The sequence below is a fragment of the Saccostrea echinata genome, unplaced genomic scaffold (genome assembly GCF_033153115.1).
Source record: "Saccostrea echinata isolate AGI-Se365-2 ecotype Australia unplaced genomic scaffold, CSIRO_AGI_Sech_v1 ptg000029l, whole genome shotgun sequence".
Classification (NCBI taxonomy): Eukaryota; Metazoa; Mollusca; class Bivalvia; order Ostreida; family Ostreidae; genus Saccostrea; species Saccostrea echinata.
In genome coordinates, this window is record NW_026889778.1 from 15,070,849 (window position 1) to 15,097,323 (window position 26,475).

General features: G+C 33.2%; 1 protein-coding gene across 1 annotated transcript; it reads right to left on the reverse strand.

Moving 5' to 3' along the window:
• Nucleotides 1-206: 206 nt before the first annotated feature.
• Nucleotides 207-24,735, reverse strand: LOC133195638 (fucolectin-6-like). The gene is made up of 2 exons (XM_061331534.1): nt 24,468-24,735; nt 207-434 (listed from the first exon to the last, which is right to left on the reverse strand). The coding sequence occupies exons 1-2, from the start codon at nt 24,733-24,735 to the stop codon at nt 223-225; spliced, it is 480 nt and encodes a 159-aa protein (XP_061187518.1). The 3' UTR covers nt 207-222.
• Between the last annotated feature and the right edge of the window lie 1,740 nt (nt 24,736-26,475).

The following is a 26,475-nucleotide window of genomic DNA, read 5'->3' on the forward strand; positions in this document are numbered from 1 at the left end:
ATTGGCAATTCCAATGATTTCCCATAATGATTATATAAGAAATGTATGCACCCTATGGTATCTTTCATAAATGCAAGGTTGTCCCATCAAAGGTTCGATCAATGCGATCTCTGCAACTTTTATTCTATATATTTACAATTAATCATTTTATTACTTTCAAATGGAAATAAGAAGAAAAAATGTCATGTTGTACATTAATTGTGCAATTTATTGCTTTAACAGTTATAAGTGTCCCCAAACAAGAACTTCTGCAAGGCACAAATAGTTATGCCATCCCTTAACAATCTGTATTTGTACATATCGGGCTACCGTGCCTGTCGGACACCACATTGTAATGCGTTCCCCAACTCTCACAGGACCCGTAAAGTGGCCACAAGTATGCATCTGATCAACATCCTTGCCCACTTTAACATTGAAGTCATGAAGGTGTCCAGCTAAATTAAAGAATACGAAGTAAAATTACGTAAACAGTAAAATTCATATGTTCATTCAGTTCATATATATATATATATATATATATATATATATATATATATATATATATATATATATATATATATATATAGTTTTGTGCCATGCGGATTGTGGGATATTTTGTGTCTTTTTCACTCACGTTGTGGGTATCATGGATGGTTTATGGGTCATTATATATTGACCCACAAACCATGTGCCTAAAAATTTGTTTATGACAATAATATAGTTACTATTTTCATTTTTTACAAAAAAAAATTTTTTTGACCCATAATTACACACTCAAAAAATGACCCACAATGCAATTATATATATATGAAATCTTACCACTCTGTGGATTGGCAGAATTTCGCGCGTGACCCACAATTTTTTATATACTTCCCCATGAGTATTGGAGGGATTATGGGAAACAGCTAAAGTGTATAGCCTAATTGTAGTGAACCATTATCAGATTGTAACGCATTATTTATTTACATGTATGTCATGCCATGCATGAGCTTTTGTTTTTAATGTACTATGTACTACATTGTATAAATCTAGAAAAAATAAGGTTAAATAATTTTATAAGTTTTAATCGTTCTATAGTTGTGTTCTTCCTAAAGTCTATATAATTATTCAGATATGAAAGAAAGCTTCAAGTATATCATTTTATAAGATAAAATGACTTTAAAATGTTACTATAAAGAAGGCGCGTTACCCTGATGTGAACCGTGAAGTTTAAGTAATAAAGAAATATGTCAGTATGAAGTCGCAGAAAATCATTCACAACTCAAGGATTATTCAGAAAAAAATTATCACGCGTTAAGATTTTAGGGAAGTGTAATCAAATCAATGTGATTTTAACATTTTATAGATAGACAAGTACAACTGTGCATATCCCACGATGTTCTTTATATCAATATATTGACCCAGAATGATGTATAGTTGCCTGTAATTTGATCCCGCAATATTCTATATCTATATATATGTACATATAAATGACCCATAATTATCCGATACATGCATTACATGTACATGTAGAACCTTGATATAGATATATAGATATGTTTATGTTATATATGTGTTTATAATATTAACACATTTATGTGAGAGAAAGAGATAAAAGATTTGGGAACAAAAAAAAATTTACGTCAAAAACGTATTGAATAAAACAAGTAATTCAAAATAGGACAATCTCTAACCATTTTACTCGCTAAATAGTCTCGAGTATTTGCTTTCATCCTCCCACGGGATGAACCTCTGCCATTCAGTCATTGAATGGTCCCTGATGGTTTGAAAAGGTGACCACTTCGCGGTTTATAAAGCGTAAACTGCCTAAACCCAGTATATATCCAACAATGTTCTTTCACTTTTTTGGATATATACGTATATCTTTATACTTATATACTATCCCACAACAATATACTCGTACTGTACATTGATCCCGCAACATTATATATATATGTATACAAATAAATGACCCACAATTATATCACATATACCTAAATATTGAGTTATATAAACTAATTAAAAAATAGATCATTAATGACATAAAATGTCTCTAAAATTTATTTTAAAACAAAAGGTTGGGTCATGATGTTGGGGTAAGAAAGATCTGCCACTTACAAACAAGTCTTAAGCATCTGACCATGCAGATATTTGTTTTGTAAGACATAAACACAGCGGTTCTTAATCAATGTAAAGTTTTCCACCAAGAAACTACTCGCACTCGATCATTTTGCTTAGTAACTTATATTATAGAGATACATTGCTTCTAGTAAAAGAGGCTTCGTTTCGGGATAGTGTATTTTGTGTATCGAGTGTTTAAATTCACTAATTATATTAAAAATCGGAAATCGCTGAAATCCAGTTTTTTTTTTTTTTAAAAATCATATTTCAATGTACATAAAAAAAGGGATGACACTCGACATCTTCGATACCAGGAAGTGCCTCGGTCCACACTATAAATAGGCGTCGGAACCGGGAGGGGGGTAGGGGGGTTAACCCTCCACTTTTTTGCTAAGGTATACATAATATAGGCATTAGAATTGAAAATTGAAGCTTACTTCTTTTTTTTATTAAGATTTAACCCCCCCCCTCCCACTTTCAATTAGCCCCTCGCTATAATTTGCTTTTGACGCCTATGCTATACAATTATTTAATGCCTGAGCAGTCAATAGACCAGAATATTTTTCCCGAGGTGCACAGAGCAGCTGTGCCTCAGTGTGTTCTATTGCCCGAGGCCAACAGCCGAGCATTGTTTCAAATTATTGTTTACCACTGACGTCTGTTCAATGTTACATAAAAATTCGAAACCCAGATCGGTTTTTCCGAAATACGTTGCGGTCCAATAGATCGCAGTATATTGACCAGCAGTTCAATAGATAGGTTTCAAAAAGTAAGATAACTTAAATGAAAAATTACATTAATTTTTAGGGACCTTGTAGAAAAGAGTTATCCGTAGTAAAGTATAAAAACAAAGGCATGAAAATAAGTATGAACTTCGCCAGTAAATTGTTAACGTTCTGAAAACTAATAATTATTATACAATTATTGCTGGCTTTTGAGGTCAATATGATGATTTAGACACCTGAGGAGTACAATATTCACCGAGCCCGAAGGGCGATGTGAATATTGTACTTCGAATCGAAGGTGTCTAAATCATCGTATTGACCGAAAAAAAGCAATAATTGTTTTATCATATGATTCAATGATTCAATGACACACATTCATTAAGCAATCCATGCCATCTTACATAATGTACTTGTTCACATCTACTGAAGTACTAGCCAAACATAATGAGAGAAACGGGGTTAAAAAAACAACATTGTATTATTCTAGAATTTTTAATTCTAGTTTAGGTGCAATGTAGAAAAAATAAATGTCAAGCACATATATAGGATTGATTTTGAAAAAGGGGGTATTAAAAGGAAAAAAAATAACAACTTACCTGAAAACAAATCTTTGACTACCCCCCCCCCCAAAAAAAAAAAAAAGAAAAGAAAAAGAATTCGCAGCAGTGTTAAGGCGTACTTCGAAGAAATCGACGGAATATAAACGTGCATAAATACATACCTTTTTAAACTGAATTTATTTTTGTAAAGGTACTTTATTATCACATGGCTTTAAATATTATTTGAAATAACATTGTATACACCGCTCTGTAATGAATTTGGTTTGGTCACGTTATTTGACAGTCACGTGATAAATGCATATAATGTGTACTGTATGTAGCACAGGCACTTGGGGTATGGACCCCCCCCCCCCTCTTTTCCATTTTTTTTTCTTTTTAAATCTGGGATCGAGTCACCTTTTTCCTATTTTTGTATTCTAATATGCACTGTATGTTATCAATAATGTAACACTTTTGTCTCTATAAGCTGTTTTTAAATATATCGTTTTCGACTGATACATTTTATGTATCAGTCGAAAACGATATATTTAAAAGCAGCTTATAGAGACAAAAGAGTTACATTATTGATAACATACAGTGCATATTAGAATACAAAAATAGGAAAAAGGTGACTCGACCCCAGATTTGAAAATAAAAAAAATGGAAAAAAAGGGGGGGGGGGTTCCATACCCCAAAACAAATTTTTAATATCGCAAGGGCATACCCTAGTTAGAATTAAAAATTTAAGTAATAAATTGTTCCTACATAACTTGTAGTTTATGGAAAGTGCTGCTGCTTTAAATAGAATTCGCATTTTATTAGTTTAAATTTCAAGTTATCTGGCTTATGTCTGTGACCTTTATCAAGTATTTTATGTATTTATTAAGTAATGCTCTCGATTTCAGGAAAGCAGCAGCACTTTTCAAGTTAAGGAATGTGTCCGTTATGTATATTCAAAAAATGGTCAAGATCTATTAAGTTTATGCCCTTGCGAAAAGGCTATTTAATGAGGCACCTCGGCGTGAAACATGCACACCCTGTAGACAAAAACACGGTAAAATTAATTCAATACATTCTTTCGATAGTTTTAAAATAATGACACTAAACAAAAGTTTCAGATTTGTATTAATGGTCTACCTAAGATTTGCAAATAATATTCTGTTTAATAATAAAATGCATTTTTCACTGTGAAAAAATTACTTGATCCGCCTCTCACTGCACATAAAATGCGTCCAATTTTACCATGATGACGTCATGTCGACAAGTGCATTGCGATCGGTGACTTGTTTAGATCTTGCTGTGTGGGATTTAACTAGCGACAAAAATGAATGCAGTGGTAAGTTTTGATGTAGTTCATTACTCTTATGCAGTTTAGATTAGCAAATTATTTCATTTTCTGTTATTGTGAGGAATTGCTATATTTGTGTGATGTCACAGTAAACTTTTCCCGAATAAATTATGCCCAGCCCTCTTTATGCAGCCTTTACAGAGCTGCGTTCTCCCAACTCAAAATTTTATTTGGTGGGATGTAAAAAAGGTCCATAAACGAGGGGAGAGGGGGACTTTCATTAAAATTTTTCATCCTTAAAATTTAAATTAAAACTTTACTTTCTCAAAAGGTGGGGAGAGGGGTAGGCCACCTGCAACCCCCCACCCCAACCCCTCACCCAATAATCTGTGTGCCTTAATGTTATGTTCATATGAGTGGAAGTCAGGTGCAAGTGAAATAACTTTCCAAAACTATTTGCATCAATTTGGAATTTCCCTATCTATTTTTGGTCCAATTTAGAATAAATAATTCCTTATATTGACCTGGAAGGTCACGAGAATCTGTTACAATTTTATGTACTTGTATACCTATGTACAGATGTAACTGTGCATAGGATGGATTACTAAATTATTAAGGATCGATAAAATGATACAAAATATGCATCATCATTATGAAAAAATAAAGATTTTCTTTTATGACATGACCTTGTACATATGTATGCCATATGACATGACCTTGTATGCCATTCCGTTTGCTCTTAAAAATTTAAGCATTTATCTTTAAAAATGCGGATTTTTTTTTAATTCCCGATGTAGAATTTAAAAGGCAAGTATCATTGATATTCATTTTCATTTTTTAAGGAATTTATTTCATTATTTAAACATTAAGGTATTGTAATACATTGGGGTAATTATTGTAAAATTACAGTCATTTTTGAGTCAGATTTCTCTAATTCCTAGCACAGGTACTTGTGGACAGGACCCCCCCCCCCTGAATATACCCCCCCCCCCGGGTCAAAAAAATATTTTTATGTCTTTCTTTCATAAGCTATTCTTTTAGTACACATTTACAATGTATTCCATTTGAAAAATCCAGAAAATAATGCAGAATTAACGTTTTACTAAAAAAAAAAATCATACCCGCGGTATTATAAAATAGAGAAGGTAAGTCACTTCCATTTGTTTACACTGGACCCCTCTTGGGTATCAGGCCCGAAATATCATTTACCTACTACATGTCACCAAAATGTGTCATGATATCTTGTTTCGGTAGATATTTTTGTCTTTAATCGTGCTATCTAACTGCCCAGGCATTCCATAATAACCCTAGTACTCATCGTCAAACGTGAAAAATGCTACAAGGTTTGGAAATGTCAAAGTAGAAATTACGGAAGTGATGCAAAAACGACACCAAGCGTGTAACTCGAGAGTTCCGAGTGTTATAGAATTGAGGGAAAACCAAGAGGTCTACGAAAAAGTTCGGGAAAATTTTAATAAATAAGTCGAAATTGATTCATTAGAATTTAATTCTGCTTAAGATTTTCGAGATGAGTGAGGGTAGTCGTCAATATTCCCTTTAAAGGATGTTATCACTGATAGCAAGTAGCGTTTTAAAATACTAAAGGAAAGGAACACAATCTTGTAAACAGCCCCGCTTCGAAGCACAGGTACTTGTGGACATAGGAAACACCCCCCCCCCCCGAATATACACCCCGGGGTCATTAGATATTTTTATGTTGTTTTTTTTCCCCATAAATTATTCTTCCAGTACACATTTACAATGTATTCCATATAAAAAAATCCAAAAAATAACGCAGAATGAACTTTTTATTAAAAAATCATACCTGCGGTATTATATCCAAACGCTATGACTTGATAGGAACCCTCGTGTTCCATTAGTACAATTATGTATATAGATAAGGCCTCTTCGGAGATCAATCGCAACTTCTCGGGCTTTTCCGACAAGCGGAAAGACAAGCTCGAATGTGTTTCGAAATCGTCCATGACAACCCCCTTTTCAAAAACATTGAAATGAATGTTGGGTGGCCTTTAATCTGTAGAGTCTTGTCCTTCCCTTTAAGGAATGTAAAGATATTATTCAAAATATGCGAAGGAGGGGATAATGAACTGAATACCAAGCGACTCCATTTTGCATAATATTTTAACATCCAGTGCTGTTAATACATTCGAGGTGTTTTTCCGAGCTTTCCAGAAAGGAAACATTACAAAAAAGGTCCCCATTATCATTTTCGTGAATTTCCTGTGTGTTTCTCTTATTATGTGATATTAAATCAAACTATATACACCACACTCGGATAACCTCTGGAAATAACGACATCTTACGCTTGACAGCAATGGCCAAAATAATTATCATAAATTCGTTGACTTTGAAAAGCCGTGTCAAGTGCGTGTTTTTTGTTGTATGCGTCGAATCTGGTTAATCTTTAAAAACACATTTTTTTTATTGTTTAAAATTTGTTTGAAGCGCTCATGTTGAACAGACTATAGTGTATATTGAGTTAATCCGATCGGGTAGTAGATTACAGACAAACAGACCGACTCATGGCCACTCATGAATACATTTAACAGGGCATTAATATTTGAATATGAATTCCAAACTTCAAGTTTACTTAATATGGTTAAAAAATTAAAATTTTTGCAGACAGACAGGTGGACATGATGCCCAGATCTTCGACCTTCTGGGGCATAGAAAGTACATGTACATGTAACTTGATGAGATATAATCCCAAAACCTTTAAGGATTCATGAGTTTAGCAAGTGTAACTTTTTCTTTATTGCGTGGAGAGTTCTAAGCTTCACGCAGAAAATATATAAGCGTCTGCGAATTGAAACCGGATGCAATGCAGCTTGCACATGCACCCGAGTGCTTGACAGGTCGCTAAGACAACTTGCTCTTAGGACTATGCACCCCAGTCAGAATCGACTCACCGTCGGGAAAACTCGTTATATTCACACGTACATGTACATGTATAACTCGCCTTAGCACATTTATTTTATGTGATCGACTTACACGCAAAGATTACACTTCTTTTAAAAATCTAAACAACAATTCTAAATACCATATAGGTACAGTGTATATATTTAATTTGCGGTTCTAATTATAAGCTCGGAATCTTGATTATAAAAAAAATTGTTATAGCTTTGTAAATTGTATGAAGTATAGAAGAAATATTTAATATATTCGCCAATTTAGAGAGGGAATATCTATGATACAAGTAACTTATAGAGTTTGAAATGGTGGTGAGTTGGGGTGGGGTTGCTGATTCATATCTGATAAAGTTCACATCCACTGCGATCCCTTTATTCTTAGGTCAATGATCAAGCCAATATTACAATTAATAATAGATGTGTAGATCATAAGACTGACCTTTTATCCCCCGCTTTTACTGAAAGTGGGGGATATTATTTTCGGTCCGTCCGTCCGACCGTAGGGCTGTCCGTCTGTCTGTAACATTTTCGTTTCCGCGTGATATCTCGAGAAGCTTTTGGACTTTTGCAATGAAATTTTACACAACAACTTCCCATGGCGATTTTGAGGTCGAAAGATCAAAGGTCAAGGTCGTAAATTCATAAATTCTGTCTGTTTTGACACTTTCGTTTCTGCGCGATATCTCGAGAAGCCTTTGAGATCTTGCAGTGAAATTATATACCACAACTCCCTATGGTCTAAGAAAGACCCCAATTGACTTTTAGGTCAAAGGTCAAAGTCATAAATTCATACATTCTGTGTGTGTGTAAAACTTTCATTTCCGGGCGATATCTAAAGAAGCATTTGAGTCTTTGCAATTAAATTTTATACCTTAACTCCCCATGGCCCCGTCCGCCCTTCTTAAAGTGCCCCCCTCGGACCCCCCCCCCCTTCCCGATCAGCGCATGCTTTTTTTTTTCCCCCTTAAGCGTGGGACACAGTTTCTCTGAATTAGCTTGTCATGATTACACCACAACAGCATATTATTCAACATCAATATAACATTAATTAACTGTACAAATCACAATACTTATTTACTGGTAAGAATACAATTCAATTAAAAAAGAGAACAAAATCAATATTCAATACAGTCAATTTATTCTAACAGCTTGGTCAATTTCGTATTGCTTTGAATTTAAAGTCGACCTTCGAAACGTTTGGGCCGGAATGTGTCGAGCACATTCTGTCGTCGGCGACAATATGTACTGTGAATATTTGCACATTTTGTCGCCGATATTTTGTGTTGAAGAATATTTACTAAGGTCGTGAAAAAAGAGAGAGAGATATTGAGACACACAGAAACAGAGAGAGAGAGAGAGAAGGATAGGCAAAGTGTATGGCAGATAAATAAGTAAACAAGTTGTATTTATCTAGCATAACTCCCAATAATGTAGGGGAAAGGTTTTGGTCAGAAAATTGTGTCCAGGATTGGTGTATATCATTATGATATGTCAAGATACCGTATTTCTTGAGATATCTGATAAATCAGTCTAACCTTTTTTTCTCGTTGTATATACATGTACTTCGATATAGATTTTTTTTCAGTAGTAATGATTATCTGGAAATTATTTTCGCGTTATTCTTATTCATGTGCCGATATTATTGGTGCTGGGGTTAACATATTTTGCTCACCTGAGCTGAAAGCTCGTGACCTTTCCGGATCACATTTTGTCTGTCATTCTTCTGTAAACTTTTTCACATTTTCAGCTTCTTCTTATTATACCCCACGCAACAAGTTGCGTGAGGTATAATGTTTTTGACCCGTCCGTCAGTCAGTCAGTGTGTCAGTCAGTCAGTCAGTGTGTCAGTCAGTCAGTCAGTCCGTCAGTCCTGTTTTTTAGTCAGCGCAACTCCTCATAAACCGCTGCACAGAATTTCGTCAAACTTTGCAGATATTTAGGACAGAATGTGTAGATGTGCATATTACCAGGAAATTCCGATTCCTTTATTTTTTCTTGGAATTTTGGCACTTTTCAACTTTTAGTTTTTGCCATATCTTGAATATAGAGATGAACAGTTTGTCAGCGCAACTCCTCTTAAACCGCTGCACAGAATTTGGTCAAACTTTGCAGATATTTAGTACACAGTGTGTAAATGTGCATATTTCCAGGAATTTCATATTCCATTATTTTTCTGGGAATTTCGGCACTTTTCAACTTAGATTTTTTGGCCATATCTTGAATATAGAGATGAACAGTTTGTCAGTGCAACTTCTCTTAAACCGATGCACAGAATTTGGTCAAACTTTGCAGATATTTAGTACACAGTGTGTAAATGTGCATATTTCCAGGAAATTCCTATTCCATTATTTTTCTGGGAATTTCGGCACTTTTCAACTTAGATTTTTGGCCATATCTTGAATATAGATATGAACAGTTTGTCAGTGCAACTCCTCTTAAACCGCTGCACAGAATTTGGTCAAACTTTGCAGATATTTAGTATACAGTGTGTGGATGTGCATATTACCAGGAAATTCCGATTCCATTATTTTTGCCTTAAGAGTTTTAATGCCTATTATTGAAGAAACTTTCCAACTAGGTAATAAGGAAATCCACTGGAATCAGCTTTTGTAATGAAACTTTATGTGAAATATTTTATGACCTTAAAAGACCCCTATTGATTTTGAGATCCAAATATTAATGATTTAATACACACACAAAATCTTGGATAGTTCTCTCCCCCCCCCCCCCCCCCAATCAAATTGGTGCTTTGCCTTAAATAATTTCATAAGTACAGTATATAAACAAATTTATGAATTATACTGTGTATTTAAAATGCACTGTGCCATTCATTGCGTGTTGCATTGTCGAGTTTTGGGGGAGTGTGGGGTATGTGAGCTTGCTCACTTTTTCTTTCATTATAAGTAGATCTACTTCTGAGACAATTTCAACCAAACTTGCCACAAAGCATCCGTGGATAAAGGGGATTCAAGTTTGTCTAAATGAAGGACCATGCCCTCTTTCAAGGGAAGTATAATTATGAATTAGTGAAAATTTAGTGACATCTTTTAAAAATTTTCTCAATAACCACTTTGTCAGAAAAGTTAAAATTCATATTAAAGCTTTCTTATAAAGTGTAATTCAGTTTTTTTTAGAGCATGTCCCTCGGGGAAATGGTGGGGCTACAATAGGTGATCAGTTTTTTCATACATGTAGAATAATTCTTTCAAAATCTTTTAAAATTCTGAAATACGCATACTTTTTCTTTTCACTTGCATCTAATAACGTACTGCCCGACTATTGCATTTTCACGTGACCCACAATCATATATATATGTAGTACTGCATAATGCCGATGTCGGCCGCTAACTAGTGAGTGTGGATCGTAGTTGCTGATTTGAGGGAAGAAATTCTGTGGATGCTTTAGACTGAACTGAATCGAAGTGCAATTAACGCTAATCTTTATATTTCCCATGAGAGTAGTGCGAGGCAAATGATGTCAGCAGTTTTGAGGAAAGGATGCAAACTTTTACAAATTTCAAATTAAAGCTTTAAAACTTTATTCTCATAGAACAATATGAGGGCTTTCAACATTTTTTTTTTGGAGGGGGGTGGGGGAAGTAATGATTTCAATATCCTTCGTGCTCAATAACAATAATGAGTAAAACTATAAAATAAACATATGGCAGGAAATAAACGAGTAAACAATAAACAAAGTAAAATAAGAAAAGAAATTAAATGTTCGAAACTGTAACCTTTAATTTGATGTTATAGAAAGCATAAGTACTTAATTTACTCCATTTCATTGAGCATGCAAGTAATACCAATTAAAAAATACATTTTTTCCCATACAAATATCTGGAAATGTATACGGGATGGAATGGTCTGATTTAAGGGCATAGATGGAAAGGAGAGTGTCTGTGAAAAAAAAAGAGAAATGTGCCTTTGAATGCATAGTAGAAAAGGTGTAAATAGGCCATATTTCCCTTTTTTGAAGGGGTAAGTGAAATATGAGGGTAGGGTACATGTAACATGCGGTGTTTTAGCAGGACTTGCACAACTATGGATTCTCCTTAAATTCAGAAATATTTTGGGGCTTGAATCAAAATTAATTCTTCATTAAATTGAAATACATTCCACATGTAAGAAAAGAAGAACGCATGGTAGCAAAATAACTGACCATATTTGATACAGGAAATGAATGCTATAAATGACATTCGAAGGAAATATTTGTTTTTTATTTTATTTTTATTTTTTCCCAAAGCTTCTAGCTACAATCAATTTTCTCGAATCATTCTTAGGAGAATATCAGTAGCACTTTTATTGTGTTCAGCTCAATGCTAAATTGGCAAGGAATTCTTAGGATGTATCTGACAGTGAATATCGCCACCCTTACATTTTTTTCGCCGGCGATAATATGTACCTGGCTACCCTTACTGTACATGTCGTTCATTGATACAAATTAACACCGACGCCAATTTGAGACTTTTTTCCCTTTATGAAGAATGGACGATGGAATGGTCCCTGCATACATATCGGCACATAATGTTGTCGGTGATAATGCAATGTAAGTGCAGCGAACTTTCTGCATATTTTATCACCAAAAATATCGTTTTAAAGAATGTTTTACTGGGGTCGGAGAAAGAGAGATTCTTTTATTTTTTTTCGAAGAATCCATATCTCTTAAGATCAGCCCGAATACACGTTTTACATGCAATATGGCATTTTATTGCAGCTGCTTCCACGGAGTAAAAAATGACTTGTGCTTGAAAAAAAAATGATTTGTCATTTAGTGAACATGCAATCTCATGAAATTTAAATATTTGATTCTCGATTTGAATACGATTTTCGTGTATACTCACGCGTATTGATGTACACAGAGAAATTTTGATTTATGAACTTAACAGTAGCTCAACTCAGTAGCTTATTGAAATATGCCTACTTAACAAGTCTGTATGAATTACACGTCAATAATATACATATTTGATATATAGTGTGTAAGTGTTTGAAAGTTGCCTTGTATTTCAAGTTTAAACGTTATCCAACAGAATTATTGCTGAACACCACTAATTCTGTATCAGATGTTGGTAATTTCGGGAGGGTTCACTCTTCATTAAGAAGCTCCAATGGATCGATTCCCTCTCTGGGAGCGTAATCTTTTGATTTGAACTTTGAAGCGACATTTCATATCAGCAAGTAGCCCTATAGAGCATACGGATAACATAAAGGTTTCTGAAGATATTTTTTAGGTTTGGGAGTCTGATGCACAAACACTACATATAATATGTCAAGATGACACTATATTCTGACGTTTGAAATGAAGATACACTTAATTGTTCATTCACTTGTTAATAAAATTTGTTTAAATAACTGAGCCCATCCATGCCAAGAAAAGGTACGCATTCTAGCTGTAGAGCGAACTCAATAAAAGCCGACTTAGCGTTAATCTGTTATTTTCCCCCAGGGAGATGTGCGCGAGGCAATTAATTCATCAGTTTTGAGGGAGGGATCTTAAGTTTTACTGGGTTTAAATTAAAGCGAGAATACTAATTATTTAAAAGCCTTTGCACCTTTTCCCCCGTTTTTTTTTTTTTTTTTGGGGGGGGGGGTTCCATCCAAATCAAATGCGGTAAAAAAAAGTAAAATAAAAGGAAAAGAAAAGATAAATTAATTATAGTAAACTAATTGTTCATTAAAAATTAGATGCCTTTCAAATTTTTAAGTATTTCCATATCAAAATATTTTTTTTCCTATAGTATAAATTAACATCGGGCACGATGAACTTGGTTGCGCCGTATTATGGTATCATACCGTCAATTGTAGTTCCATACATATAGAATTATTATTTTTTTCTTTTGATTTTTTTTTATTTCCTTCCAGTCTATTTTTACAATTTTGGTACCTGTGCCTGAGACATTTTACGTACTTTGTAAATAAATAAAGGTTTTTGACAGGAACTATTTTTTTTTTCAGGGCATAGGAGGCTACTTCTTGGGGTAGAAGTTTATTTTTCTTTAACTAAGAAAACTGAAAACTTAGGATCCACCCCCTCAAATCTGCTGCCGTTAATTGTCTTGCCAGCGTTAGGGAAATATGGGTGATTTGCATCAATTACACTTTTATTGACCCCATCGCTGTGGAAAACTGGACGGGATTTCTTGGCATGTTTAGCAGAAATAAAACATGTTTGCATATGCATTAATATTTATAAAATATCCTGTTTACACTATAAACACAAAGTGCATGTTATGTATTATGCTAACATGTATCACACCCCATTTGATGTTTGTGCTTCTTCTACAGAAAAAGCAGATAAAATGAAACGAAACTCAATCTTCTTATTTATATATGGTTGGGCAGTATCAGGTACAGAGTCCCTGAACTCTCTAAATGACAAAATAAATTGTATTAATAATTGATAATTGACGAAAGTGAATAACAGATGTCATGAGTTGTTTTACAAATTGAGTCGAAGACTGCATTTTAAATAAACAATAGTTGTGTCACTCAAAATACCTACTTCTGGCCATATAATTATTATACCCCCGCTTGAAAAGCAGGGGGGTATATAGTGATGGGGGTGTCAGGCCGTCAGTTTGTACGTCCGTCCATCCGTTACGCTTTGGTGTACCCATCTCTTATCCGCAACCCCTCTTATACCAATGAATGAAATTTAATGTGACTTTCACAGAATCTTTGTTACATATATAAAACCGTCATATACGGAATTACACAACAAATTTCTAAAAAGGTATAGATTTCATTGTGGAGAAAATGTAACGCTTATCCAAAAATGCAGCAGTTCTAAATACATTTTTTTTTATTTTAAAAAGGCTGTGGTCACACTTTTATAGGGTAATTTTAATTTTAATCTCTGAAGAGGAGAAAATCACCCTAAATTGGAGAAATCCGGAATGTTTGACGGTTTTTGAACACACGTAATTGGAGAAATATAGAATCTCCCATGCTTTGTGGTTGGATACGATTTTTATCCAACGAGTTGTGTGTTTTATCCCCGAGCCTTAGCAATTATTTTTATTACATGTTTTTTAATAACTATCAATATTTTAGATTGTTTTTATGTTATGAATCCACACTATTTACTTCATCATTTTCATGCAAAACACATTGTGACGTCGCAGCAGTGGTATATGATAAAAATATCTAATGAGTGATATCCACGGGATAAACATGTGATAAAAATTGTTTCCCATTTCATACACAGGTAAACCTTAACAATTAATATATACACAATCGATAAACTGTAAACGTGTGTTTAATTTTGCAAAACAAGGGCTGACAATTGTTACCATACAATTAGTATGAGGAAAAATCCTAAGAAACGTGTTTCATAAAAACAAAACAAAACTGCATTATGCATTATTGGAATATTTGATACTCTTCAATTATATAAATGTGACGGTGATGGTTCGGAGGTGGGGATGGGGGGGGGGGGGGGTTAGATTTTTCTGACCAAGAATTCACAATGTTTTCAGTATAGAATTGATCAAGTATGATATGCATTTTCTCAATACCTTGGAACTTAATCATCAATTTCTACGGGAGAGAAGGGGAAAGGAGGTTGAAGAAGGCCGAATTTAAGCTATTTATCTACCTAGCCTGTTGACCAGGCACCCTTATAATCTGAATTTAGCTCCAAGCATAAGCGTAATCACAGGGGAAGGGCAGATGAGGTTAGTGTCCTATCTTTTTTTTTTTGAGGGGGCAATGGAATCTTTGTGCCCACACCTACACTTCGGGTAAAATTGTACAAAAAGAAGATATAGTAACATGTTTACTAGGAAATGCTCCTAGTATGTTTCAAATTGTAAAAAAAAAAAAAAAAAAAAAAAAAAAAAAAAAAAAAAAAAAAAAAAAAAACTGTTACTTTATTTGCTTCTCAAATATTTTACTCAGTTGACACCCCCACCACTTCCACTTGACACCCCCACCACTTACACTTATCGACTGCGTCTTTGGCAGGTTTGTAATGGAAAAATGATCTGAAAAAAGGATACATCGTACTCGTCCATTCCATTTTTTTTATGAGCTACATACCTTCAATTACAGAAACGCGTCACGAATAACATATTATAGACTTTTTTAAGCACCGTCAAATCACTAAATATAAGAGACAGAATTTCATGTAGGGAATGCCCCCCTTTTCAAAACTTGTGTACAGACATGTGGAGTAAATTCATTGAATCTTGATTTTGGTAATCTTAGATTAATTTTATCATTATTTACCCAGTTCTGTTAAGGATTATAAGAATAATAACTTGATTTATAAACATTGATAGTAGTGTACTTCATATTTAAGTAAAAGTTACAGCAGCATAGAATATTTAAATAATAATATATAAATGGTGCCTGTTTTGGAGGGTAACAGTTGAAATTGAATGTTACCCTCCACAACAGGCACCATTTATTTTATTACACTGAATGTCTTATTGATTTAGGATGTCAACAAAAAAATTGTCGATCGTTTAGAAAACTTTCAAACTCCAAGCTTCTATTTTTCTCAGAAAGAAAGCTTCGAAAAAGATTTACCGACTTCTTTATTTTTTATTATTTTTTTTTTGTTTGATACTCGAAAAGTCCTTTATCATTTAAAGTTTGTTTCGTTCGCGTATGTTGTTTTCAAGTAAGCTACATCGGACGCAAGCTTTTATTGACGTCAAGTTTATTCGGCTTCTTTCAAACGCACAACTGACGTTTTGGGATATCTACGGCAAACCGTACGCGCATGATTTGCACGCATGTGACATTTTCGTAATGTTACCCGCTGTCAAGTGTGTTGCAAACGCTGAGGGTAACATTACGGATTGTTAAATGCGTCTAAACCAATCAGATTTTAGTGTTTAACAGGAAAGTATAATATACAGTTTGTTACATTTTCAACAGTGAAACACTGTAATATTTATTGAATGAGAGTGATATTTTTGGAACTCTCAAAAGAACGTTTTTATTTTCACATTGTGAAAATAATGTTGGTTTCACATAGTGAAAAAAAAAACAACCGAACGCGCCACGTACATGTAATACAAATGGGAACTTATGGGAAACGATCCCGGATTCTTAAGAGAAGGTTTATAGACCACGAAAAAGGTAAAAAAAAAAAAATTATGTAGTTAAAAAGAATTAACTGTGTCTCACGGTCTGCATTTCATTTCTGATATTATTGAAAATCTTGAACTTTTATTTTCCGGTGTTCTATATACTTTTCATATTTGGCCATAAAATTAAACTGGAAACTTTACTCGAAATAAAAAATGTTCTTAATGAAAGGTCTTCTTTGACTTCTGTATTAATATTCCATGAAGAAATACATGTATATGTTTAGCTTATGTGATTTAGGTCTGGGATGGCCGTTCTTTTGTTTGTCTATTTTTCTGTAAATACATTTTCGAAGTGCTACATTTTCTACAGTTTTCGTCCAGTTTTAATATAGCTGCAGAACTGTAGCTCCGCGGAAAAAAATATTGACAGACCGGAGAGCTACAGTGCCACCCATTGAAAAAAAGTGTATATTTATTGCGCACAAAAAGTGCGCTTTTTCTCGATAAATTTCTCTGTGTTTTTCAAAGTGCCATCTCAAAATATTACTACCCGTGTGTACCTAACATATTCTTTTACTATTTCCACAACAAAACATTCCTTATAGCCGGTGTAAATAGCCCTCCTGGGTCTTAAATATAAACCGTCGAAAATTTTGCCTATGTACACTGCCATTTTGGGCGGCAAGATAATGCGGTCCAACGCGCTTCGTGCAGATATCAAATATGAGAGTTGTTGACAGAAATCAAAGGAATATTTTAATATCGAGCTTTTCTGTAGTTGAGGTAAGAATTTGGAGAAATTTATCCAAAACTGAGCGCAACTTTTTGTGCGTAATAAATATACTGTTTTTTCTATGGGTGGCACTGTAGCTCTCTGGTCACCCATCACAATTTTTTTTTCAGAGCAGCGAGCTACAGATCTGCAGCTAGTTTTAATAAAACTTGGAACATAAGTTAGTAGACTACATAAAGATAGAATTTATTAGGCTTATTATATGTACTAGGGATGTCATCGAGTATTCGAGTACTCGACTATCGTTCGGACATAAAGACTATCGACTAAATATTTTTTTACTCGGTTACTGACGTTAAAAATTTGCTATTGTAATCTAAATTCATCTATAAATCGATTTTTTCTTCGGTTGTTATCAAAGCTTAAACCCTTTGATTTGCGAACCAAATTACTTTCAACTAGAATGTTTACGTACTTAAATTCTAATTAAATAAATTCCATAGTGGAATTTGCTGTTTCCACAAAACTTGCATAATTAAGAATTATCACAGGCTTTTCTTAAATTTTGATGAAAAAAAAAACCAGTCGAACTGTTCCGCTGTCAAGCGGATCAATAAATGAGTTGGAATTATAGACACGATTGATCGTTCAATTACTTATACATGTATTAGCATCTGGAGAAGAAATTACAAGCCATAGTTAGTATTTGATAAAGTGAACTTAAGGACAAGATATGCGGTAAAGATTTTAATTTTAATTGATATACAGAAGCATAAAGTATAGGTGTGACAGTGGCTTGATTTGCTATTGAGTGTACAAGCATTTTGACAAGGAATTACAGACTAAAGACCCCGGTTATTCGGCTAGGCTACCCAAGTAAAATTGACATCCCTAATATGTACATTTTTAAAGATACGTTTATATGTATATACATGTGAAGGAAAAAACTGTTATTATACTAAAATGTTTAAAGTAATTGTGTTGAAATAGAAACATGTTAATGACTTAGAACATACGCGGAAGTCTGATTTTGCCATCTATGAGATCTTACACGATGATCTGTATCTTGGGCCGAAACTGCAAGTATCCGAAAAAGCATAAGGATTGAAAATCTTTAACCCAAAATTATGTGTTCTCATCTGCATCCCCCACTGTTTAAAATAATATCCTTACACATTACAAATATTTCATAAAAAGTCAATGTTTGGTAAATTTTCAAGAAATGTTTTGATGCTTATGTAGTGTTGTAATGATAAACTGATATATCCTGATACAATGTACGTTTGGACCAAAGTCGGTACATATAACCGGTCAGTACGGCAATCCAGAAAATTCCTTTTTATTTGATACGGTTTATAAGTTAAAGCTGAACGCGATTCGTAAAGGGAAGAAATCTAGGTTTGTCCACCATATTACTTTGCATTTTCCGTTACCTGTACGGACCCAAAATAAGCCGTTAACTTGGTCACAGTTTAATGTAATCAGTTTTCACCGGTTACGTATTGTATTCTACATAGCTATTGTAAAACTCTAGGGTAGCGACAAAAGTAACTCCTTCCACGGCAGAAAACAAAGTTACCAAAGAAACTTACATCAGTTGCACAGGTCAGTGAAAAACAAACACAAATACACGTGAACTGCAATAAAATGTTTGTTTGTTTGTATGTTGTTTAACGTCCCTCTCGAGAATTTTCCACTCATATGGAGACGCCACAATTTGCCAGTGAGAGCTGCGAATTTTGTCCTATACTCGGCACTCAGGGCCTTTGAGCAGTGAGGGATCTTTTTCGTGCCACCACCTTCTGCGACACGGGACCTCGGTTTTTACGGTCTCATCCGAAGGACCCGTCTCCACGTCCCACAGTGGGATTCGAACCCGCGACGTAAGGATCAACTCCTTACTCCGCGACTCTAGACCAGACGCTCTAACCACTGCGCCATGCGGGCGACGCAATAAAATGTAAACAAAGGTAATGTAAGATAACCAACAGGAACACTTGTCATACATTCCACGCAGGTACCCCTGACAAGAAAACAGTCAGGTATAACAAATGCGAAAAGTATACCCCGTTGCTTATATCGGAGATAGGAAAACTAATATGGCGTATCCATGCATTTTTACGAGTTGTGCTTTGCATTTAAAAGCAATAAACGCAGTCTTTTTTGTTTGTTTAAACGCATTAATTACTGCGATTAAGGAGATGGATCATGTTACAAAAAGCATTAAAAATACCCAGTAGTATATTTTTTTATACAACACACAGAGCTTCATTAAAAATGGAAAACGTATTTTTAAGTCCGTTGGATGGGACATTAAATGGTGCCCCGTGTCAAGGATTACAACAAGATCGTTTCTCTGGATTTCGAAAAAGAGTAGGCTCATCGGGGGCAGCCAGAGAAACCAAAACTTTCAAAAACTGATCATTTAAACAGAATAATCGGCGTTAAACATTAAACAAGCAGTCAATCATTTCAGAATATAAAGATTTTGCTGAATTTCAGCAGAATGGTTATAATTATATTAAAAAAAATTAAATGTGGGGGTTTATGTAATTTTTTTTTCTTTTTTCATAGATATTATTAAATGGTGTCAATTTTTAGCATAAAGTGAGGCTATTATTTTATCTGGACTTTCACAATAAATTTGCTATATTTTTCACAAGATGATAATAAAATTCATGGCAGTTAATTTGATGAATAATTTGGGACCAAGATAAAACATTTCACTGCACAGAATAACTCTGTGTGCAACTTGCATGGAAAAATAGGAATTCAAACTTAACAGTGGTGTAAATTCTTTGAAAAAGAAAAATCTCATTTTTTTTCTGAAAAAAAAAAAATTCCGTCAGAAGATATGTTTCCTCTCCTAATTCTTTTGATATGGAATTTAATCTTGGAATTTTAATTGAATATAGTTTAATTGGCATTGTAGACTCAAAATTTATTGAAGGAACTAAAATAATATGCAGATTTTTTTAATAGACATCAAACCAAAAATATGCTCAAAATCTGAGGAGCGAACCTCTTTAAACGCAGTTTTCTCAGCGGGTCTCCGTTCAATCCCTTACTCCTAAAGTTATTCCAAACCTTTTATAATTTTTGATATTTTTTTAACTTACAGAACAGATATGAAAAATGATATATATTTTTCAATATCAACATACATGTATCACGAATTTCTTTTTTTAATCTGTGTGTATCGATACCTATATCGTACAAAATAAAGTTGTATTCAAATTAGGTTGGTTTGTGAGGAAACAATAAAAGAGACATGGCCCGCCCCAAAATCCTCTCTCAGGATCAAATCTTAGAATCATCCTTCAATAATAATCCCCTAAATAATGACCATGATGACAAGTTATCAAAATTAACTTTATTGATTCTGTTCACAATGTACATGTCAGATATCACGCCGTTTGCATTGTCGGTTTATGATACAGAATACGATAGATGTGTTCGGTATAAAATTTATCACTTCTTTATTGAAAATGTCCTTCCATTGTCAAAATTCGAGTGTTGGTAAAATGGGTTGGTGCTGTCGGACCTGTACGGGCAAATTAAAACCCTGGTTGTAAAATATTCTTCGTTAATACTCAGTCAATTGAATTGAAATGGGTGGATTATGAAGGTCGATTATAATAAGAATATTTATTAAATGAGATGTTTAACTATTAGTAATTCTAATTGAATAATATCAAAGTTGTGTAAAATGGGAGTAAAATTTCTTGTCATATATTTCCTTTCAAATAAATTATGTTGTGTTCAGCAGATAATATTAGTCGGAATATTGCAGTTTTAAATTAGCCTTTTGATGTTTGTTGTATCGGCATATATCCATCAAAATTCATACAATCTTTAAAATCTTCTTAACTACTGTACATTATGTAAAAATTTTCACAGGGTGCACCCCCTTCCTGTAAATTATTAGGACCAATGCACAGGCACTTGACGCTTTAAACCTTTCTCTTCAATGATAAGAATATCATCATATTATAATGATATTATGGTATGGGATGGACATTATGTGATGAATGAAGTGATTATACCGGTTTCTGGGTCACTGTATAAATGTATATATCGAATTGTGGGATAACTATATTCACTATACCTGTTTGTGGGTCACTGTATATATGTATATATCGAATTGTGGGATAACTATAGTCACTATACCTGCATGTTTGTGGGTCACTGTACATATGTATATATAAATATATTGTGGGATAAATAAAGTGATTATATGCCACTCTGAGGTTCACTATTTTTAAATATGCATAAAAACTATTGGATACGTAAGCATATATATAGATTAAATATATCTTGTTAAAAATCTCATAATATAAGGTTGATAAGCAGCTCTGTGTTGAAGAAATAAATAATACATTTTGGGATGGACATTATGTGATTAATTTAGCAATCATACCAGTTTGTGGGTCACTATATGTATATTACGAATTGTTGGATAAACAGGCGATTACATGAAATATATTGTGAAAATCTAATAATATTAATTTGATAACTTGTATGTTGAATAAAGAACAAAATACGTTATGGATTGGCCATTAAGGGATTTAAACGCGATGATTATACTTGTTTTTGGTTAAATAATAATTACATTTAAAAGAAATTCTGGGATAAGGAGGCGTTTAGATAAAATATCTTGTTAAGAATCAAATAAATTCGGCTGATAAGTTGCATAATGAATAAATAATTAATACACTTTAATTATAAATAGTTAATACACTTTCGAGTTGGACATTATGGGATCAATGTATAGTACATTCTAATACCTGTTTGTGGGTCACTATATACATGATTTACATGTATATGAGAAATTGTTTGAAAAGTAGGCGATTGCAAGAAAAGTGTAACATGCAAGAGTGTCATAATATAAGGCTAATTAGCTGTATATTGATATATAAAATATTAGTACGATACGATAAACATTATGGGATCAGTCTAATGAATGCACCAGTTTGTGGGTCACTACATGTATATGTAAGAAATTATTGGATAAGTATAGGTGTTATGCATGAAATAATATTTTTAATAATGTCATAATATTGAATAAATGAATAAAATATTATGAGATGGACATTACCGGGCTAAGGTAATGATTATACCTATTTTATTTCACTTTCTATGCGTATATAGCAACTGTGGGATATGTAGGCGCAGGGATAAAATATTTTGTTAAGAATTTCTAATATATGGCTGATAAGCTGTATGTTGAATAAATAAATTATGGTAGTAGTAAATATATTATGGTAACGGACTGAATTATGGGATAGATGAAGTGATTATACCTGTTTGTGGGTCATTGTATATATAGATATGACGAATTGTGGGATAAATATATTGCACGTGATTATACCTGATTGTTGGTCACTGTATATAATGTATATAAAAATGTAGTGCTTGTAACAGTTTGTGGGTCACTGTATATATGTATAAATGAATTGTGGGATAAATATAGTGATTATACCTGTTTGTGGGTCACTGTATATATGTATATAATGAATTGTGGGATAAATATAGTGATTATACATGTTTGTGGGTCCCTGTATATATGTATATAATGAATTGTGGGATAAATATAGTGAATATACATGTTTGTGGATCACTGTATATATATACGTATATAATGAACTGTGGGATAAATATAATGATTATACCTGGTTGTGGGTCACGATATAAATATGTCTATAATAAACTTTTGGATATGTAAGCATATACGTAAGATATTGTCTTTAAAATCTCATAATATAAGGTTGATAAGCTCTTTATTGTTTAAATAAATAATTCACGAATGGAAGATCATTATAATATAAACGTATAGTGATCATAGCTGTTTGTGGGTCACTATATATATACATGTATATAACGAATTGTGGGACAGGCGATTGCATAAAATATGTAGTGTAGAATCTCATAATATTAGTCTGCTATCCTATATGTTGAATCAATAAAAATACGTTACGGATTGGACATTATGGAATCAATGCAGTGATTATACCTGTATAATTACTTTCAAAAATAAGAATTCAATGCTTAAATGTGGTTCACTATATATATGTATATAAGAAAATCTGGGATAAGTAGGTGTATAGATAAAATATGCCGTTCAATATCTAACATTGCTTAATGAATAAATAAATTATAAATAATACATTGTGGGATGGACATTATTTGATTAATCATCTTTGTCACTATATATATATGTGTATGTAAGAGATTGTGGGATATATATATAGAGAGAGAGAGGATATCCCTAAAATATCTTGTTCAGAATCTCATAAATCGTATATCGCAGTGAGTCATTAATATGCAATATGACCCCAAAATACTTGAAAAGTAATAGTTACAATCTTATATTGAATCCCCCAAAACTGTTCTTAATGATTCATTCTATTTTGTACATATGTAAATATACATATATATTATTTATATCAAATATTAATTCTTATGTCTTTCATTGTGAAATCCAGGACATGATATATATAGCATGTGATAATATTGTGGGTCATAATATTCATAAATAGAGCATTGTGCGATGTATATACTTTATCCCACAATGCTCTATAAATATGAAAATAATGACCCACAATGATATACAACATTTTTAATCTTATCTCAAAAATTATATTATATATTATATAAGGACCATATATAACGCTTAAATCATGAATATGACATAGCTATTCAATGTAGAAATGCGAGATCCCACAAACCTGTTTAGAAGGTCGGTGCCCACAAACAACCTCATATACCTATATATATATATATATATATATATATATATATATATAACCTGAGTTGGGACAGTTTTCGCTTAATAAACCGCGAAGTGGTTTATAAAAAGGCTTAAACTGTTCCAACCAAGGTTAAGGCAGCATAACTTGGGTAGCTATTAAATTCGTTCCTTATAATTTAATTTTCCATCTTTAAATTTAGAAAAATAGAGGAAATTTCTCCTTTAAAAATGTCTTCGAATTGTGAATCTTTCAAATTTAACGTCAAGCGGATTAATTCGTGACGAAGGCAACACAGGTTATACGATATAAATTTTATTTATTTTACCAATCAAATGACGTGTAACAAACGAAATTAAATTATATTTAGATATAATGACCACGTACCACAGCAGTCACCTCTGGCAAAGACTTCTATTTGGCGTATTTTAAAGTTCCTTCCTAGGTCAATCCGAAGCCATGGATTTTTCCCGCTGTTTGTACAGGAAAAGTCTGTTAGGAGACCATTGACTGCATAAGATGCTGCATGAACTGGATGTGAAGAAACATGGAAAACTGATGCCCCATAGGCAACATTTCTAATGTCACTGTGACTGATTGAAAATTCCACTTGACAAGTAAGGAGTAAAAATACAGAAAGGAACCACAGACGCATCTTTTTTATGCACTTGTGTTTAAGATAAATTGAGAGAGCGGTATCTTTTATAGTGACAATAAATTATGCTATTGCATGACTTCAAACACATTTTTACCATTGTCATATATGTAATACAAGACTTATCGCGTGACATAACACATATATATTTATTAGAGCTGTCTTCAAACTGAATCAGAACGAATACAAATAAATCTCAGAAAATTATAATCTAATCAGGAGGTCTTGATCTACTATGGTTAAAGTTTTCAGTTCAACTTATTTTAAGCACTGGAAATCAATATGTCTTCTCACTGGTCACGTGATGTGCAATCACGTGGTTTAACCAATATTTAATAATACCTAAAATATTGAGCAATGTTGAGGTCACCTATAAATATTGCAAGAGCATAAGCAAGTTAAAAATCTAAAATAAATTTATAAATATCGTCAGCAGATTTTGTAGTTGATGACAAATGCTTTTAACCTAAGCATATTCTTTAACGATATCTTTATATAATTATTTGTAAAAATTGTGTTGGGAATTTCAACATGACGGATACATGCCATATTTAAAATCGGGCTCATTTCCTCATGATTTCTGGCATAATAATTCATTCCCAGATATGTAAAAGCCTCAACCCATATATTCTACTTGCCTATACAATATGATATCATGATAATCTCTACGTGAACTTTAGAAATAACTAAATCATAATATTACATTTAAAGAATTATTACAGGTCTTAGAAATAAAAGAAAAAAAAAACAAAACAAAACATACTACAGTCCCTGAAACGTTCTACTTTCCCATTTTTCCGTTCGCTCACCGTTCGTTCACCGTTCGTTCAGCGTGCGTTCACCGTTCGTTCACCGTGCGTTCACCGTTCGCTCTCCGTTCACAGTTTTGCGTTCAGCGTTCACCGTGCGCTCGCGTTCACCGTTCACAAAGCGTTCAGCGTTCGCTCTTCGTTCGTTCACTTTGCGTTCACCTTGCGTTCAGCGTTCACTTATCGTTCAGTCTTTACTGTCATTCGGAACTCCGAAGTGAATGGACTTATCTTTATTTAAGTAAGGATTTACAAATTTAATAATTAACATATCGTGTTTAAAGAAAAAAATATCTACAATATTTATTTTTATTATTCTAACTTAGCTGTTAGGTTATTTATTAAATTTATCTGGAAAATAAATGTTGTTATAAGTACATATATGTACCTATGTAGAACGATGCTGAAAAATTAAATTTAAATACGGGCAATATACAGATGCTTCAAGCACTGCAACATTTTGTTGTTATGTTAAAGACTACAAATCGTTAATGGATAGATAATAACCGAAGTCAATTAATTTACCAACTTCAGCAGAATTACGAAAATATTTATTTCTAACACAATTTTTTTCCCAAATAATACAGAAATACATGTTAAAACTAATTCTGAGGATTATAAACAGTACTGCAGATATCCAGTTGATTAAATGTCTTTAGAGCGAATTAAATTGATAGTGTGGTTTGAAAAAAAAAAATCTTTTAAAAATGTAATACATTAAAGAATTTTTTTTCTACTTTACATATATAAAGTCTTTGATTAGAGAGAGAGAAATGCCTTTATAACATGATTATCGTTAATATAACCAAAGTGATTCTCCAGTAATGATATTTTTTATGTTTGCCATTCGATATAATTAAGAGCCCCCCCCCCCCCTTCCCGTAAATCGGTTACTTAGTATTTTCGGTATATTTTAATTAACATTTAAATA